The sequence below is a fragment of the Cydia pomonella genome, chromosome 17, assembly GCF_033807575.1.
Source record: "Cydia pomonella isolate Wapato2018A chromosome 17, ilCydPomo1, whole genome shotgun sequence".
Lineage (NCBI taxonomy): Eukaryota > Metazoa > Arthropoda > Insecta > Lepidoptera > Tortricidae > Cydia > Cydia pomonella.
This window is the reverse complement of record NC_084719.1, coordinates 12,048,833-12,067,951: the sequence shown is the minus strand read 5'-3', so window position 1 is coordinate 12,067,951 and position 19,119 is coordinate 12,048,833. Positions and strand designations below refer to the sequence as shown.

The following is a 19,119-nucleotide window of genomic DNA, read 5'->3' as shown; positions in this document are numbered from 1 at the left end:
CAGTCACTGCAACTGCGTTTAAATCAAAAATTCTGTTTACGACGGACAACTTTTATTGAAATCTAAAATAATTTAGAATCAACCAGGAGCGAGCATTTAATTATTGTTGCTTGTTTCAGGTTTTAAAGGTCAGAAATGCAGTATTTTGGTTAAAGTAAATCATGCAACATTGTTTCTGGAACCGCAATGCGCGGTTTGTTCCATCAAAGCCTTTATCTTTGATCTTCCTCACCAAACGAAACTCGGCAACTTCCTCACAAGCTTATACATTATTCAAACATTCTGCTTTATTTACTTAATACACTCATATTTCAGTACGCCTTGAATTATGACAAAAATCAAATATATTTTATGAATCGTGTCGTCAAAATGGAACATAAATAATAATTGCGCTGTTGCCAAACTGTCACCGTGGGTATAGCGACAGTCGAGGTGTCCGTAAATATCCAACTCACTCTTGTGTCGATGGTATGTCAATTTTCACGTGACAAACTACGTGACACCTTGATCCTATAAGTATCATACAAGACGAGTGAGAACCTGAGAACACAACACCTTGTGATAGTTGTGATGGAATTCATACGCTGTTAGTCCGTTTATCGGGATTGTGATTACCAGTCTGTATTCTTTAAGGAATATTACAGGCAGTGTTAGAGTTGTGATATTGCTAAACTAATTCGCGACATGTTTATTCCACTTGTCAATGATAAATTTGTAATAAACTTCCTTGACTTTTCCATACAATTACTGTCTTTACAATAGTACATATAAGGAATTTTAGTAATTTATCTATTTTGTGAAATTGCCATGTACAAGTACATACCTAATTATAATTATTGTATTGTCCCTAAGTATCGGACACACCGTACAATGCAATGTTATAGGAAGATTTCTCACATTTTTGCCATTGTTTGGCTACTTCAATCGACGTCCTTACATGCTGTATGTATTATTATGCATGAGTCAGCTAGGGACGCCCACGACTCAAGGCAATAAGCGTGTTTACTCATACATTGTGTTTTTTACTGGCTAATCGTGTCTGCACCCATTACGTAAAAGCTGTAACAAACTGAGGTCTACTTATGTGTACGCAACGTGGGGTCTGTTTCAATTAAATAATTTACATTGTTATATGTAATTGTATGTTAAGATAATGTTCTACATATCAATAATATCATGCTAATCTAAAAACGTTTAAGTCAATTAATTTTAAAATCTTACTCCAACAAGATTTAGTTTTCATGTATTTTAATGTTATATTTACAATACAAATATTCTTTATCGCTCATCAATATGAAAAAGAACATGATATATAAATTAAGCAATATAGTTATTATAAGTAAAGGAAGACATTAAAAAAGCTAGGTGCTCTACATTTTGTAAACCTATTAACTTTGTACTTTCCTTTAACTTTTCTCTTAATTTATTTGTCAATAAAGCTGAATTCCGATTAGTTATTTATAGCAGGCGCGGCTTATTAATAACCGACAATATTTACAACAACCTTTGCTTAAGAATAATACAATATTTGTTATTTCAAATCGTTAGTGTTTAAGCCACTGTTTGTTTTTTTTTTTATATTACTCAGACAAATATGCGACGTACCTTATACCAGTTTTTTTAAGTTACCCTGTATGGCTACTGGTTTTGCCTTCTAATTGTCCAATCCAGACGATGTGTTTGAAGATGTGATTAATGGTCCAAAGAACACAAAAAACCCACCTCCGGCTTGAAAAAAACGACAAAGCAGCAAAAACTCAACAAGGTGTCATTACTCGCATTGCAAAATATCTTAACGACAACTACACCTACGTCTTTTGAACAACTTATAAACACTTGAGTTCGTATATTTGACGATAAGAATGTACTTTATCTTTACTTGTACAGTCAGTAGCAGAAGTGGCTAAGCGAGTCATGTGCCATACATGATCAGCACACTCTCATATTCTCTTAAAAACGAAATTATGTTGAGATCATTTTAAACATATCTCCGCTTAACTGCTTTTGCTACCGACTGTATGTATGGCTCATGTATTTCACGGGTAAAATATTTACGAACAACTGTTGAAAACGAGGCGTAAATTCCATTTAAAGTTGTAATGAACTCCGTAGGTGTACATACAAATGTGACAAATCAAATTGAAACAAGGATTAAATTCCTAAGAGAATAATTTTAACATCTTACGCAATGAGTAATATTATAAGAGATAGAACTGATATTGCTCCACGAGGATGATATATTACAGAAAGGATGATATGCTGTGATGCGTCAAGTTTGTCCCCTGTCAATATGGACATCAACATATTACTGGATACTTTTTCCAGTAGTGGTTTATTGAAAGCTGACACAGACTTGTTGCCCGATAACAACTCAAATATTTTCATATCGAATACTCCAAATATGTACTTATTTGATACCTCCCATACTAGGGCACCTTCCGAGGTTTTGTTTATATGAATTACTTTGAATTTTATGTAAATTTGAATACCAAAAGGAATGTATTACAACCTCTAAACTACTAACTCTACCAACTTACCAAGTCAGTCGATAAATAAAATATTGTACCGCTTGTTGTTTCGCTAGAGCAGGGGACCGATATTCGCAATGACAAGCTTGGAGGACGATCTGATAGCGTGACACACATACACAGCAGTGCGTGACGCGAGAAATAACCCGGGCAGCCAGTTACGATCACATTTGTGATGGTTTAAAGCAAAATATACCACTTAGCCGGTTGTCAACGACGATTGGTCAGTTACGATTGGTTAGTTGGTAATAATATAATCATTCTTACGCGGACATGAGCGGTTTTTTAGAGGAACAATTTGCTTTTAAATGCATTGTAGTTGCAATTTTATGCCAGTATCCGCTTAATTTTTGACTGCTGTAATAGTGTTCATGATGAAAATGACACAATTGCATTTCACTGTGATAAGCCATGTAATACTATGCCGGAAAATCTACATTCATCATATAGTTAACCGGCCTCAGAATTTATTTTAGTATGTTAACTTTGTTGTTAGTACAAATAAACAAGCCGCTGCTTAGTTATGTCAATGTTATTGATAACTGGCGTTTGCGCATCGATGTCGCGGAAAAGTGATAATGCGTATTGCACCAAAACAATATCCGCTGTCAGTTTACCTTAGATAAGCCTCAGCTGTTGCCTATCGATCGGAAATGTTCACAATACACAAGCCCGGTTAGCACCGCCAATATAGACACTGCACTGCACTGGCCAGCAACAACACCTAATAATAACACGATCCAATCCACCTGTTAGCTGCGCGCGGCGAACTTATACTGGTAGATTCAACGCAATAGTCGCAGTGTGACGTTGTCGGTCAATTTCAACGTATTAACGTCGCGTATTACGGAACGTAGGGGTACACGTGCAGTCGCGGGGCGCGCTATGGCTCGACTGACGTAGGTACTAGGGCGCGGGCCGGGCGGCGCTACGGGCCGTAGCCCGCCCGAGCTACGAGTTCACACTTCAGAACCTCTACGACCACTTTCTTGTTTTGTTTCATGCACTATGAAAACACTTCGACTTTCTTTTGTCTAACTTTATGCAATAGGGCGGAGACTGCTTTATTACGTCCATAATAATGCTGATTAAACATAATGAAACCAATGTTTGCGATGGCCGTATGGCTACGAAAATGTAAAGTACGTACGCTGTAGTATTCTGTAACTTTGTAACGATCTATAAAAACGATTTTTAACCGACATGGTTCGAAATAAGTTTAACAATTTTAATGTATACATTTTATTGAACTTTTAAATATTTCTTAATATTTGGTGGGAGATTCCACGTCATTATGGATGATTTAACAACTATATATTATATATTAAATTGAAACTGAGGTGGTGCCGAGCTACAAACCCTGATTTCACTTCACTATTCCCTACCAGCAAATACGTAAGAGAGGGACAAAAGCTTTGTTTGCCGCAAAAGCGATCATGCTGCAACGGCGCGCTGCGAATTTCGAATTTGAAATTCGTCTATCTCCATCTTTCTTAATTGATTTATGCAAGAGCGATAGAGATAGATGATTTTCAGATTCCGTGGTTATAGCCCGGAACTACTTAGTAAGCAAACATTAATTGCGCTACAATTTAAATGCACCTGACTGAAAAGCACTTCCCGGATAATACCCGTTTAAAACTTGTGCCGTGCCGGATTAAACATTTAATTTCCTATGAACGTGTAGTGGTGTTGATGTTTTTCTGGGAAAGCCGTTTTCGTAAAATATAATTACTTACGGATTTATAGAAAACACTGGACAAGCGAATTTCATTGGAAATTGTAGGTTGCGTAGGTACAGTCCGGCGCGGGCTAAGTCTTTTATGATTTTACTAGTAATAAAAAATTACTAGTAAAAATAAACAAAGCAGAAAAGATATTTATTCATTGCAAGGTCAGGGCTATATGACGGATAACCAAGCTCTCAATTTTTGCTGAATGGCTAAAGAAGCGTGTGATATAAATCCATACAAGATTCATCAGGTTTCTTTCAGTGAGGCCGTGGGGCACCCAAATATCGAGGTATTTGTATTTTTAGGGTTCCGTAGCCAAATGGCAAAAAACGGAACCGTCTGTCCGATTATGTCACAGCCACTTTTTTCCGAAACTATAAGAACTATACTGTTCAAACTTGGTAAGTAGATGTATTCAAACAAAAATAGAAAAAAAAAACAATACATTTTGGGGGTTCCCCATACTTAGTATTATTATTAATCGTACTAGTACTATGTATTAATGGTTGAGACTATACGTCTCTGTCATACTGTATAATAAATTTGACTTGGTACATACTAGTTATGTATTCTGTAGCATTAGTTTATGAGACTACTAGTTTAACAGTCCAGACGCGGTTTATTTATTTAGTATAAATTTTATTTTGACACTTGGAGAGACTACACCTCCAAATTTTATTAGTATTAGTACTCTGACATTGGGGACCTTTTACATCTCCAGACTTAATGTGTTTTTAACCATAGAGACTATACATCTCTATTGTATTGTAGTAATTATTTATTTTAAGATTATTATAATGTAATGTTTACCCAGGTATTGGCTGTTGTATTTATAAATGTTGGTATGTATTTTTCATGTCACTATATGGTGCTACTATAAATGTTGTATTGACTTGTAAAAGAATAAATTTTTGAATTTTGAATTAGAACTGAAACTCAACCATTTTTTTTTCATCAAACCCATACCTGTGGGTTATCTATGGATAGGACTTCAAAAATGATATTGAGGTTTCTAATACCATATTTTTCTAAACTGAATAGTTTGCGCGAGAGACACTTCCAAAGTGGTAAAATGTGTCCGTCCCCGTCCCCCCCTGTAACTTCTAAAATAACAGAATGACAAAACTAAAAAAATATATATATGCAAACTTCCACCGAAATTTGGTTTGAACGAGATCTAGTAAGTAGTTTTTTTTTAATACGTCATAAATGGTACGGAACCCTTCATGGGCGAGTCCGACTCTCACTTGGCCAATTTTTTTTAATGATATGGGAGGCAAACAAGCAGATGGATCACCTAATGGTAAGCGATTACCGCCGCCCATGGATACCCGCAACACCAGAGGGGTTATAAGTGCGTTGCCGGCATTTAAGATGGGAGTACGTTCTTTTCTTGAAGGTTTGAAGGTCGTATCGGTCCGGAAATACCGCGGCGACAGTTCATTCCACAGTTTAGCTGTGCGAGGCGGAAAGTTTCTGGAGAAACGCACAGTTGAGGACTGCCAACTATTGTATATCCAGGCTTTCAAATATGTCAAAATTGTTTTGTTAGCAACACCTCGTTCTGCAGCTATGTTGTAAATACTAATATGCCGATCTTGTTCCACTTTTTCAAAAATAGTATTGAATTTGTCTGTAACAGGGCGGCCAGAACGAGCGATCTTTAACATCAAAATTCCCAGACTCTTGAATCATTTATTTTCTCCTCTTACTGACACGCATGTCCATAATCCATAAACGTCAAAAATAAAACTAGACGCATTTTTCCTCTATTCATGATCTTCCTGGCGTTGTCCCGGATTTTTGTAACGGCTCGTGGGAGCCTGGGGTCCGCTATGCAAGTTATCCCAAGAATTGACGTAGGCACTAGTTTTTAAGAAGCCAGTCCAGAGAAGAAGATTATGCAGAGCGCAAACTAGACCTTATTGAGAATAGTTCGGTTTCCTCACGTTTAACTTCACCGAAAAACAAAATGGTAAATAATATTAATATCATAAAAACATAAGTTAAGTTACCGAAAAACTCGTTGATACGAGCCAGGGTATGACTCTCTCACCGCTAGGCTACCAACACTAGCAGCTAGCTAGCTAGCAGAAACTATTTTTATTATTATAAGTTATTGAAGTAAGACAACAACACCACAAACTGCAAGTTAAATGAATGCCTATAATATGTAACTTATAAAGTAGGATGTTTATTGTAGATGTAATTAATTCTGACTCGCGTTCGTAGCGATCCGAAGTTATTCAGTTAACCAAGTCGGAACTCCCGAGTTTGCAACTCGCAAGACGGTAGAGTGCAGCATAGGCAACTGAGGGCCAGTCAATTAAAGTTACAGTGCTTATTGCAGACGTTTTGAGATTTATATTATAACTATAGTTTGGGCAGGGACTATCTCATTTTAAGCATAGACACAGAGAATCATACTGTCTTTGTCTGACGCTAGTACTAGCTCCCAAAGAAAGGGATGAGTATAGTTTTTTTTGTTTACTGACAAATTGGGTTTGCCAGATTATACTAATATAAAGAGAGAGAGATGTATATATACATTCTACAGCATTACACGTATATTGTCAACCAATATACCAATAAGTAACGGAAATAGTACATTATGAATATTATGATACAAGTACGAAAAATAGGAAATTCGCAACGAGTGGTGAACAATTAAAATACGACCGAAGGGATTCGTATATAGAATAACAAAGTGTGGATAACTAGTACTGATGCTGAAAACTTTTAATTTGTTAAAAGATTTTGTACTTCTTAGGAGTTAGTGAATTCTTCTTGCCAAGCTCGCAAACAAACATCGTAAACTTCACAAATCGGGTCCTTCAGAAAAAGGCATAAACCAGCAATGCGACGAGGGCACTCATAAAAGTGCAATACACGGGGGATTATCCCCCAAACTAAAGCTACAGGCATTTTCAATGCAGAAACACGACTATAAAAAGTTAAGACTGATGTTAGTCTACAGAGATCTAGCAGTCAAAGCGCTGCTTATTTCACGTTCGGTAATCGTCATGGCTGAAAGCACGTGCAGACGTCTCGCATGACTTCCAACTTCTGTACCAGAAGTTTTCCGTGCAAAGGCGGGATCTGATTTATTTTAGTACCCACCCTCGGACATCTACAATAAAGCGGACATTACAAATTGCGTTTTGAAGCAAAATCAATAAGGATACAACATAAGATAAACAGATCTTTGGGGCGAAACTGGAGCCGTCGACCGACACAAGTCATGGCTGAAAGCACGTGCAAACGTCTCGCATGACTTCCAACTTCTGTACCAGAAGTTTTCCGTGCAAAGGCGGGATCTGATTTATTTTAGTACCCACCCTCGGACATCTACAATAAAGCGGACATTACAAATTGCGTTTTGAAGCAAAATCAATAAGGATACAACATAAGATAAACAGAGCTTTGGGGCGAAACTGGAGCCGTCGACCGACACAAGTCATGGCTGAAAGCACGTGCAAACGTCTCGCATGACTTCCAACTTCTGTACTAGAAGTTTTCCGTGCAAAGGCGGGATCTGATTTATTTTAGTACCCACCCTCGGACATCTACAATAAAGCGGACATTACAAATTGCGTTTTGAAGCAAAATCAATAAGGATACAACATACGATAAACAGAGCTTTGGGGCGAAACTGGAGCCGTCGACCGACACAATGAAGTTAAATTGGCTCGACTATAAAAGCGATTTAAGATGAAAAGGTTTACAAAATTCCTTTCTTCAGTTTCAGTTTCCACGAAGCCTTATCGCCTGTTTTAGTACAATTAGGTGTGTTAACATTTATGTATCGTGCCCTCCCTTTAGAAATAAAAATAGGTTAGGCCAGGTTATCTTTTATAGGTTGCATTCTTCATAGCAATATATAGCCAGTAGGAGCGAAAGCAAACTTTGAAAACTACTCAGCGGCTGTAGCAAGGTCGCATTTATATCACTTGTCACTATGCCGATCACGTTCGTCCAATTATGTAAGTGCAAAAGTGACAGACATAGTGCCAAGTGACGAAAATGCGACCGTGCTAGAGCCAGAGAACTTTACACTGCTTTCTGCAGTAACCATGAAAAACAATCGTGTTGTTTAAATATGCACTCGTTATAGTATTTAAAACCCGACTTGTGAATTTAAAGGGTCAGGATGAAAATTAAATGTATTTATTATATTAATATATTTAATATTGGCGATAATGCTGTGGACATAACTTATTTCCAACCTCACCTCATTACCTTATAAACATGTTTAAACTTCACGATGATTGTCAGTTACGTTCTTACAGAATGGCAGGAAATAATAAGCAGGAAAATGAGAAAACCTGATAAACATAAGACTATTCGCTTTTCCCATTACAGTATTTGACTACATTACTTATAGTAAACTTCTAACAAAAAGAATGTCCGCAGCGCTCCGTTTAGTTCCCGTCTTGATAGCGTTACCTGCACGAGGTAATGTTGATTGCACAAAGTCGGATTCGTAAAATTCAGATTGCCGGGGCATTTGAACAGGGCCGGATGATGCGGATGTAGCAAAATAAGTGCTTGGATCGCAATAGTTTTTTCGTGCGTAGCTTGCGCCGCCGTGAGTTACCGCCTTTAAAAACTCAAAAAAGTACGTACTAAATTTTGCTATTTCGTATATCTCGACTTAAAATTTGATCGAGCAGTTGTATATGTATCAATTGTATATATTTGGGAACAATCTAAATAATCAACCACCTGCCTATACAAAATCTAACGAGAGCAGAACATGAACTTGCACTTATTACCGATTGACAATGAAAACCCCAGAATATTTAATTTATTTATGTGTCCCACTGTTTGGAATTATCCTTCCGCCTATCACTTTCTTGGGATGTTACCGACCAAGCATAGCATAATGGGCAATAAAAACATTAACAACTAAAAAAAAAGCACGGCAAACTCGCTACAGACCATCCTTCAGTGATTCCCATTGTTCTATTAAAAATAAACTGGGAAAATGTTCAAAGTTTAACCTCGCACAAAAAAGTTCTTTAACTACCTTGGCTCGCACGAGTAAGTAACATTTGGGCGCCCACCGCCCGCGCCCTAGATCCGGCCCTGGCGGATGTAAACCACGGAAAAGTGTGAGCCGGCACGTCCGCGCTCCACTTCGCGGTGTTTTGTGCGAGCTACGATTGTTTCTATTCATGTTTCGGTTTCAAACAGTTGTAAGGACTTTTGGTATTACAGGGGATTTATTTGAAGTCGGTTAACAAGTAATGATGGAACGGTAACAAGCTTGCAGTCGCCATTTAAAATGTATGAGTGACAGCAATTTTGAACGGTGTCACTGTAAATTGTTTCATTGCAATATAGGATAAGATATATTTGACGTTGACTGTACTGTACCCACAGCCAAACCCTGTTTGATACATGTTTTATTTGGGATTGAAAAATAATTAACCTATTTGTATTATGTAACAAGGCCTTGTGCAAATCATACTTTGAGAACAAGGCACGTGAGTGAATTACTAGCGGCAAGGAGCAGAAAAGGATTACTGGCGGGAAGTGTTAATGTCAAGTTTAAGTTTCCGATTTAGACCACAAGGTGGCCGATCGTCCAACGCGTACATTCCTATATAATTCATGTTTTTTCTGGCTGCAACAAAAGGGAGTCTGTTTTTCAACAAACAGGGTATGCATTTTATGCGCATTATGTACCTACGTGACTAGCTAGTCCAGTGGTCGGCAAACTTTTGAGAAGAAGAACCAAACTTTGCAGTAAAAATTACCAGTTTAAGGAAGCCGCAAATGTTTCCGTTCTGAAATACTCAAGGGTTCATTTTAAAGGTGACGTAAAGAGCCGCAATTGTACCTCCAAAGAGCCGCATGCTCATTTTGGTATTCAACGTGTTTTACACATTTAAAGAGCCGCATGCTAATTTTGGTATTCAACGTGTTTTACACATTTCAATGTTCGTAACTTTGAGCAAGCTGATAATTTGAGAACGTCCTTATTACCTAATCTTAATCGACTTATTTCTCTTATTAGATAAATGCGCAATATCCCAAGGTGTGATTTATATTTTCTACAAATTATTTTCTACTCCTAACATATTGTTTTCAACAAAAATCTGTTCCCTATCAAGACTTGAATTTTATCAATAGAGATCAATATTGAAATGCCTCGACTTTAAAGGACTAAATGCTAACCATTTGCGTCGTACACTACAAGAAACATTTCTAGAACGTTCAGCGGAATACGAATGAAATTTTATTAGACTTCAATAAGATTTCCCATCGAGGCCAGGCCCTGACCGGGTTAGGAATTTGCGCCAACTTTAAAACGTTTTCTCTTAGCGTCAACTGCACTGCGAAAACTAACTTCCCCCAGTTCATCCCCGGAGATTCTTCCGACCCAATTTTTGTATTATTCGGTTGACCTTGTTTTAACTATAAAAGTGCCATAAAGACCGTATACAATTAGGGATGTTATAAGTGCCTTAATTTTTCAAGTCTCCATGCACTGGAGTTAGGAACTCCAAGGTATCATTATAATTTCGATGTAAAACGACGTACAGTATGGGTTTACCATAATACCATTAACTAGTATTGTTAGTAGGTATTTCGTATAGCATTACTGGATAAAATTTCGATATGCTGCACCTACACCGTTTTTGTCACTTTATCTCTAAGCGAGATTTACATCGAGCTCCACATGATATCTCCGCCGAGGTTTATCCATTTCAGGACAGGTTGGTGCCGGTAGCCTGTGTTAGTCTTTTTAGGGTTCCGTACTTTTGATTAATTTATATAATAGATTTATAATAATTTGGATAGCTTCTTTTTATGCAATCTGCATTTTATTGATTCCCCATACAAACTTCTTTATTTGAGAGAATTGAGATTCAACTATAGCGCCTAGATGTGTAAATTCATTCAATTTGAGCACATAACATGCTTACATCAATTATCAGGCGACGCATCAATTATCTCACTTCCACCCCGCTTTTCATCCTCTTACTCTTACGGGATTCAGGGATGAAAACTATCCTATGTACTTCCCTGAGACTCAAAGTATCTATGTATACAAAATTTCAACTAAATCGGTTCAGCGGTTTAAGCGTGAAGCGGTAACAGACAGACACACTTTCGCATTTATAATATTAGTATGGATTTATTCGCAAAACGTGATCCAATATTTGTAAAAGTGATCACAAATGAGTGAAAGTGATGAACAATGACATTGCAGACAATGAACATGCCTAATTTCTAGTGTCCGACTGAAGTTTCGATTTGGTTTCCGCATTTTTCGGCATAAAAAACTGCCGAATGCACTTTCGAATCGCGTTTGCCTATTTTTCTATAATGATAAGTGAATTCTAATTGTTTTTTTAGGGTTCCGTAGCCAAATGGCAAAAAACGAAACCCTTATAGATTCGTCATGTCCGTCTGTCTGTCCGATTATGTCACAGCCACTTTTTTCTGAAACTATAAGAGCTATACTGTTCAAACTTGGTAAGTAGATGTAGTCTATGAACCGCATTAAGATGTTTACACAAAAATAAAAATAAAACAATAAATTTTGGGGGTTCCCCATACTTAGAACTGAAACTCAAAAAATCTTTTTTCATCAAACCCATACGTGTGGGGTATCTATGGATAGGTCTTTAAAAATGATATTCAGGTTTCTAATATTTTTTTTTTCTAAACTGAATAGTTTGCGCAAGAGACACTTCCAAAGTGGTAAAATGTGTGTGTGTGTGTGTGTGTGTGTGTGTGTGTCCGTAACTTCTAAAATAACAGAATGAAAAATCTAAAAAAAATATATGATATACATTACCATGCAAACTTCAACCGAAAATTGGTTTGAACGAGATCTAGTAAGTAGTTTTTTTTAATACGTCATAAATGGTACGGAACCCTTCATGGGCGAGTCCGACTCGCACTTGGCCTTTTTTTTTTATTTGAATAGGCGGAGGCCAACACGCACATGGCCGATTTTTATACCACTTGCACGAATTATAGAAATTTCATTGTTGATATGTCCAAAAAGAAAGGTCGCTGACATTTTCGGTATCGACCGAAACCGAGTCAAACCGAACCTTCGGTTTCGGCAAAAACTCCGGTTTCGGTCGGACACTACTACTAATGGCCTATTATTCATTTCCAAACGTGAAAAAAACATTTTTACCAAAATTTCGATAATGCAATTAGGGTGGTTAACAAAATGACTATGTTTATTAGGGTGCAAGCAATTAGGGTGGTTAACAAAACACGAGACAACGACCGTGCTGCCACCTCCTTACGGGAACCTAGTTCTGGTTTAAACGGAGCCACCTCCCGCGGAGATTTGACTCATTCGCGGCAGATGGCGCTATTACAAATAAACATAAGAACGTGTCCCGTTATCGAACACTGAGAACACTGGGTCTTAGTTTTTTTATGTCGGTACCCTACGTGATTTTGGTCTGTATTACTAATTCTGGTACCCTAACCTAATACTGACTTGTCGCCAACGGAAAAGACAAATGGACACCTAAATATCTGTGTAGGCTCTCTGCGCTATTTACGAGCCACTTGTTACACAAACACGCTTTATTGGCACTTTAGTTAACTAATGTTCGGGGACATGCGGAAAGAACGAAATGGGAACATTCCGCAGGTTACTGCAGGAACTTTCGCCTGGTAATTGGTTATTATGTACTCGGGGAGTCATTTAGTAAGGCACGTGTAAACGTGCAGCGATATTATGGCAGTATGTGGCTGATGATACGGGCAATTTTGTAAATGTTTACGTCAACAAATTGACTACATCATTATGAATATTATGCATTCCGCAAGCGTCACTTTTTAACATTGCACGATTGAAATAGTCAAACCCTGTCATTATTACGTTGTCACGACCATCCTAATCATACCGTTTAGTTCCTACGATCTTCAGTTGGTATAGTAGTGCCACTGATTTATTATGAAGGCACATACACGCAGTATGTAAGGGTAAACTACCCTATCAACATAAGACAAGCCCTGAGCAAATTATCTTTGAAGTGGTTGCTACATAAGCATCTGCTAAAACAAGGGTTCGTGTAGGATCCATGGTTTATATATACATTAGTAGTGTATCGTATATGTAGTTTTTCAGTTGTCTGCAATAGTTCCAAATTAAATTCCTTTACTTCTTCTTCGTCTCTGTTTAGCCGAGTGTACATATTTTTGTGTTTTGTGTAATAAAGTTTAAATAAATATATATAAAGTAAACAAATTCTATAAAACTACTGTTTTAAATTAAATTAACCTTTTTATATTGACAATCCAACTTGCGTTTCAAGGGACAGTAAAGGAATGAAGAGGTTGGCAGTGAAAGGGTTCCATAAGGTCTTGCGGAAATATACACATTTTGAGGTCAGGGTGTAAACAAGGAACAGGCGGTCTTCAGGGAACAGGCGGAGGTCCAAACTGAAATTATACAATTTATTTTATTTAATACGTACTAATGTATAGGTCAAAAATAATCATTTTCATAGCTCAAGGTTTACTTATCAAGGCAATACTCGGGCAAGCTTATATCGGTACTTTTCTTTAGACATTCAACTTATCAAGCCCATTATGAATTGCCCAATCTCAATTTACGTTGTTTCATCACATATGGTCTCTTATATAACATGAGCTTCATGGTACCACATAACATTGCATTTTCACTGAACATGTATGCTTAATTTCAGACACCCAATAGGAGATAATCAAAGCTAAAAGCTCATAATATAGTAATGTTACCTCTGGAGTTGCAGGTGTCCATAGGCTAGGGTAACTGCTTACCATCAGGCGGGCCGTATGCTTGTTTGCCAACGAAGTAGTGTAAAAAAAATGTACTTTCAACTCCGATAACCAAGTGGGCCAGTTAAGAATGCAGCATAATGTTATTTTCACCACACCAACTGGTAAAGGCCCTCTTGATTGTTCAAAAAGTAATGAGAATGTTGCATTTTAACCACATGTGGGGCAAAGTAATCAGATACAAATTTTGAGTTGTTTTTTATGTTAGCTGGTAGTATTGACTTTTAAATGATGATTTTGAATGATAATTTTTTATTACGTTAATTTGGATTTGATTTGGTTTGATTTTTTTGGTGTTTCATAGTTAGTAGGTCTTCCTCGCGTTGGTGTGGTGTAAAATTTTGTGTTTCACTCGGAGGCAAAGTTTGTTTAACCCTCGTGCCTTGAAACCCTCGCAACGCTCAAGATTCCACTTCACGAACCACTCGCTACGCTCGTGGTTCAATTTTGAAATCTTTCGCTTACTCGGGTATCAATATCAGCACGAGCGGTTAAACAACAACTTTGCCTCCGAGTGAAACACAAAATTTTTCACCACACCAACACGAGGAAACTACCACCTATAAAATACCAAAAAATTCTAATGAAATCAAATCCAAATGAACGTAATAAAAAAATAATCACTCAAAAATCATCATTTAAAAGTCAATTGTACTAGCTAACATAAGCAACTCAAAATTTGCATCTGATTACTTTGCCCCACATGTGGATAAAATGCAACTTCCTCATTCGTTTTTCAACAATCAAGAGGGCCTTTACCAGTTGGTGTGGTGAAAATGACTATTTCAGCGTTAGGAGCGGGACGGGAATGGGGTAAATTTGTCGGTTGATAACAGGTTGTCGATAGGGTTGGAGGTAGGTTGGCGATCGTACTTGCAATTCGAAAAACAGGAAGATTGAAGATTACGGCTAGATACGAAGCCTATTGGAAAGTTTCCACTAAAAGCGCATTTCTCAGGTAATAGTCAGCATGAGAAGGCGTACACAAGCTTGTTATACTACACACAGCTGCAAAAGAACATAGTCACTTTTTTTATGGAAACGATTCACAAAGCGGGCATGCACTTATGCAGCTCTCTTTACGTAGTACGTCATAACATAACACTTATGTGGCGTAAACTTATGATGCGATGTGACGTATTTGATTAATGAAACGTCATAACCTCTAGCGGCCCATCGAACGAGAATAATTACTATAATTAGCAGTAATTATTATAGTTTATACTTAACTTGTACTAGTATTAGAACCGTGAGACGCGAGAATACATAACTTTATCTTAACTAACCCCTGAACAGGCATAAGGAAGAAATGATACAAAATTGAACTTTATCACATTGTAAACAAAGTTCAGAATCATCGTGTTAGGAATATTTTCCCACCGCCTTATCAATAAATAGGACTGACCTTGAGCATGGTGAGGATCTTCTGCGACAGATCGTAGTCGAAGTTGGTGTACTTGGAGTCGGTCATGTCGTAGATGAACACCAGCCCCGCGCGCTGCGTGTCCGCGCTCTGCAGCGCCACGTCCAGCTGGTACACCACGCCCTGCCGACAAACGGAACGGAACGTCTACTTATATGGCACTCACAATCGCATGCCATTTAGTACAATGTCTGTAGATTAGAAGCATTATTTTTAAGGATTTATTTAAAAGATTATTTGTCCCTCCTATTCGGAAAGTTCACCATTCATAGGCTGATAGCTGGGTGGAAAGTTGCATTTCCCACCCTAGGTAGATTTTTTTTTGCTTCAAGCTGTTGCTCGACTATGGTTGTATGGTTGTTAGCTGTTGCTAACAACCATATATGCCATATTATTCAGTTATAAGCTCTCATATTAGCTTCCGCATTTTCAGACCAAGTATTATCGATATTTAATGTCAATTGCATTCCATTATTATTAAAAAAATAACCATAAATATTTCTTAATAAATCAAATTTAAATGATGATGAATGTTTAAAATATTATCATACCATTACATTCATTCATTCAGTTTCAATTTTTTAAGGCGCGTATACATTAAGGTCGTTTCAGACACATTCCAATTTATAATCCGATTGTCTATGGTTTTAGAATTTTTTTTTCGATTACACTGTAAATGACGGCAATTCCAGTCATCATAACCTACATTTATTATGTTTGACTTTCCTCATAGCCGAAATGAAAAATAGAGTGTTTAACTCGGGTAAAAGTAACCATCTCACCCTCGAACTATTGGCGCTCGAACGAAGTGAAATATCTTGGGTAATATGGTTCACTTTCCACCCTTGGTTAACAATCTACTATTGTCTAGTACCAACAAAACAAGCCTTACCGAGTCCACGGTTGGAGTAGGTCAATGTGTGTTAAGTATTTGTTTAATAATTTACGAGGGAACTCAATCTATCAGTTGCCATACACGCATGGACGGTTGCACATCATGAACTTAAATATGTGTTGTATTGTATGCACTCGTGCATGTGGCTAATGGGATAATAAAGCACGAAGCTTATCAAGTGCGGGAAGCGATGACCCGTCTCGTGATATACTCGTATTGCAGCCCGCTTTTTAACTACCTTGATTAATTAACAGTACAAGTACAAATGTAAACATTCTATTTTGTTGAGATAGAAAAATCAGTCAGTGAATAGAAATGTGATTCATTCTTTATTTTGTGTTTATGCGACGTTAGTATAAATTCTACAAAGCTTTTAGAGCAATTTGCGCGACTGTAATGCAATAAGCCCTCGCTATGGTAAATACTATAAACAAATTCCCGTTTCGTGTACGTTTCACAGTCAGAGCAGCTCAGAAATATCATGAAACTTATGTCAAGCCACATAATAACTAATAGTACTAACAAACTTTGAAATTATCCTTGTTTTTATTTCGGAGAAACACTCGCTGGAGGCTTTATTTTTTCCGTTAAGGCCCCTTTGGTTCGGGTTCTTCACTCGCTCTCACTGCGCGTAAGCGTGAGCGAGATTTTATTTTATTATTTGTTTTAATTTTAATTATTATTTTGATCGCATGACATGATAGACTATAATATTTGCATGCTCAATATACAAATTATTTATTCAGAAATCAGAAATTTTATTTGCTTAAAACATGGTCAGTACAAAGGTATTATAACAGAGGTATCAAGTTTCACATGCTTTGTCAGTAAAGACATGCAAATATATAAACTTATTCTAAACTATTATTACCAAACCATAATCAATTTATTAATTAACATAGCCACGGGCAGTTTCAGATATTTGTCAGAATACAGGGATTGTACATGGTGACATAACGTTTGATGTACAGTGTTCTTGAAAACTATGTCACCATCTACAATCCCTATATTCTGGCAAATAAATAATTTGTATTTGATGGATATGCATGTCCGGGATCGCGGATATCATGTTTTTCAATTATGTATTACTTTTTAAATTTGAATAAAAAAAAGTAGTCGATGAGTTCGATCAAACATAATATTGCTCTTTATAGAAGCAATTTTCATATTTTTGGCTTTTTAGTTATGATTTTTTCCGCTCTCTCTGAACCTACGGCACCTTTGACTGTATCCTAGTATTATACGGCTTTGTAATGTGATATGTGTTGGAGTACCTGTAAAGTAATCTGGTGCGTGGTCTGCGCGGGGAAGTGCTTGTTGGCCGTGAACACCGCGATGGCCGCGCCCGTCGCGTCGCGGGTTGGCTGCGGATCAAACAAAATACAAGCTCATTAGAATGTACGAGTACATAGAAGAATTTGTTGTAAGTGAAAATGCGCGAATACATTGCACAAGTGGCGTCGCTAAATAGACAGGTAGTATTAGGTATAAACGTCATAGTACTATTAAACATCACTATAATCTCTCACCACACATTTTACTGCTTTAGAGTGGAGTTAGACCTTTTTTTAGAACGTCGCGCAGTTTGCGGCGTCGCGTCTGTCTCCTCATTAACCAGTTATAGTACAAATCTTACAGTATTGTAAAGATGGTAACGACTCTCACCACTGCAGTCAGATGCAAGAGCTTGTATTGTAAGCCCCTTCATCATTTCACTATGACGCCTGATAGTTCCATGTTGCCTTAACAGCTAATGAGCTAATGCAACCTCAAACTTGATGATTTGTTACGCAAGCAAGAAATTGACGACTGTAGAGTTAAGCTGTGGATTTCTAAAAGTCTCACCAGTATAATAAATTTTCCCATCTCCAATGCGCTTGAGAGCGGGTCTTCAAACGGTTCCAACTTGTTAAGACTCTCTCACCGCTTCATAGCATCGAAGTTGACTTCACAGTTCATAAGCACGCATGACATGGAACTTGCACGTGAGCTACCTTGATGACTGTGGGGTTTAGCAGTATATTAAAATACTCACCAGTATAGTAAACTTCCCCGTCTCCAATTCACTCTTGAGCGGATCTTCAAACGGCTCAAACTTGTTAAGCCCCTCGCGCCGCCTAGTGGCGCCATGCTGCCTCCACAGCTCGTGTGCGCGCGCAACATCGAATTTCCGCGCAAGTAGAAACTTGATGGCAGTCGCGCGGGACACGCACGCCGCGCCGGATTCGCTCAGGGCATCAAGGAATGCTTTCGTCGCCTGGAAATTAATGAAACAAGGTTGATAAAGTGTACAGACAAATGAAGAGGTAACAACAGCCAAGTGCCTTCCCAGACGTGATGTAGTAGAGAGTTCTTTTAAAGGCTGTTTAAGTTGAGATTTTTTACTGAATCAATGTGTTTGGGAATTAGGATACGTAATAACTTTAGGTTCAAGCAGTCTATCATATATGTAATAGCAAAATAAATAAAAAAAAACATAAACCAAAATAAGAAATCAAAAAGAAATACCCTCGATAGTCGTAGTCTGAATAATATAAACGTCGTCTCCATTTTGATCAGCGCCGGCCGCATGATGACTAAACAGATCCTCACTTTGTCTAATCGTCAACCATAGTTTATTACTAAATACGAACTGATTTCACTATTTCGCCACACTTTCATTGGCAGTCGAGCCTTAACGGGCGTTCGCGCGACTGAATCCTAAATGGGTATTAATGTCGGTGAAAGATAACT

At 37.6% G+C, this 19,119-nt stretch overlaps 1 protein-coding gene across 3 annotated transcripts in view; it reads right to left on the bottom strand.

Moving 5' to 3' along the window:
* LOC133527141 (tyrosine-protein phosphatase non-receptor type 9-like) overlaps positions 1 to 19,119 on the bottom strand; it is a 107,306-nt gene that overhangs the window by 76,139 nt on the left and 12,048 nt on the right. For 2 of the 3 annotated variants that reach the window (XM_061864031.1, XM_061864029.1), the window contains exons 1-4: positions 18,895 to 19,103; positions 18,422 to 18,643; positions 17,661 to 17,750; positions 15,474 to 15,614 (exon numbers count right to left, since the gene is read on the bottom strand). In XM_061864031.1, the coding sequence (XP_061720015.1) occupies positions 15,474 to 15,614; positions 17,661 to 17,750; positions 18,422 to 18,643; positions 18,895 to 18,957 (516 nt within the window). In that variant the 5' untranslated portion in view covers positions 18,958 to 19,103. Of the gene's footprint in view, positions 1 to 15,473; positions 15,615 to 17,660; positions 17,751 to 18,421; positions 18,644 to 18,894; positions 19,104 to 19,119 lie in introns of those variants that run through there. The other variant, XM_061864030.1, reaches the window with a different exon arrangement.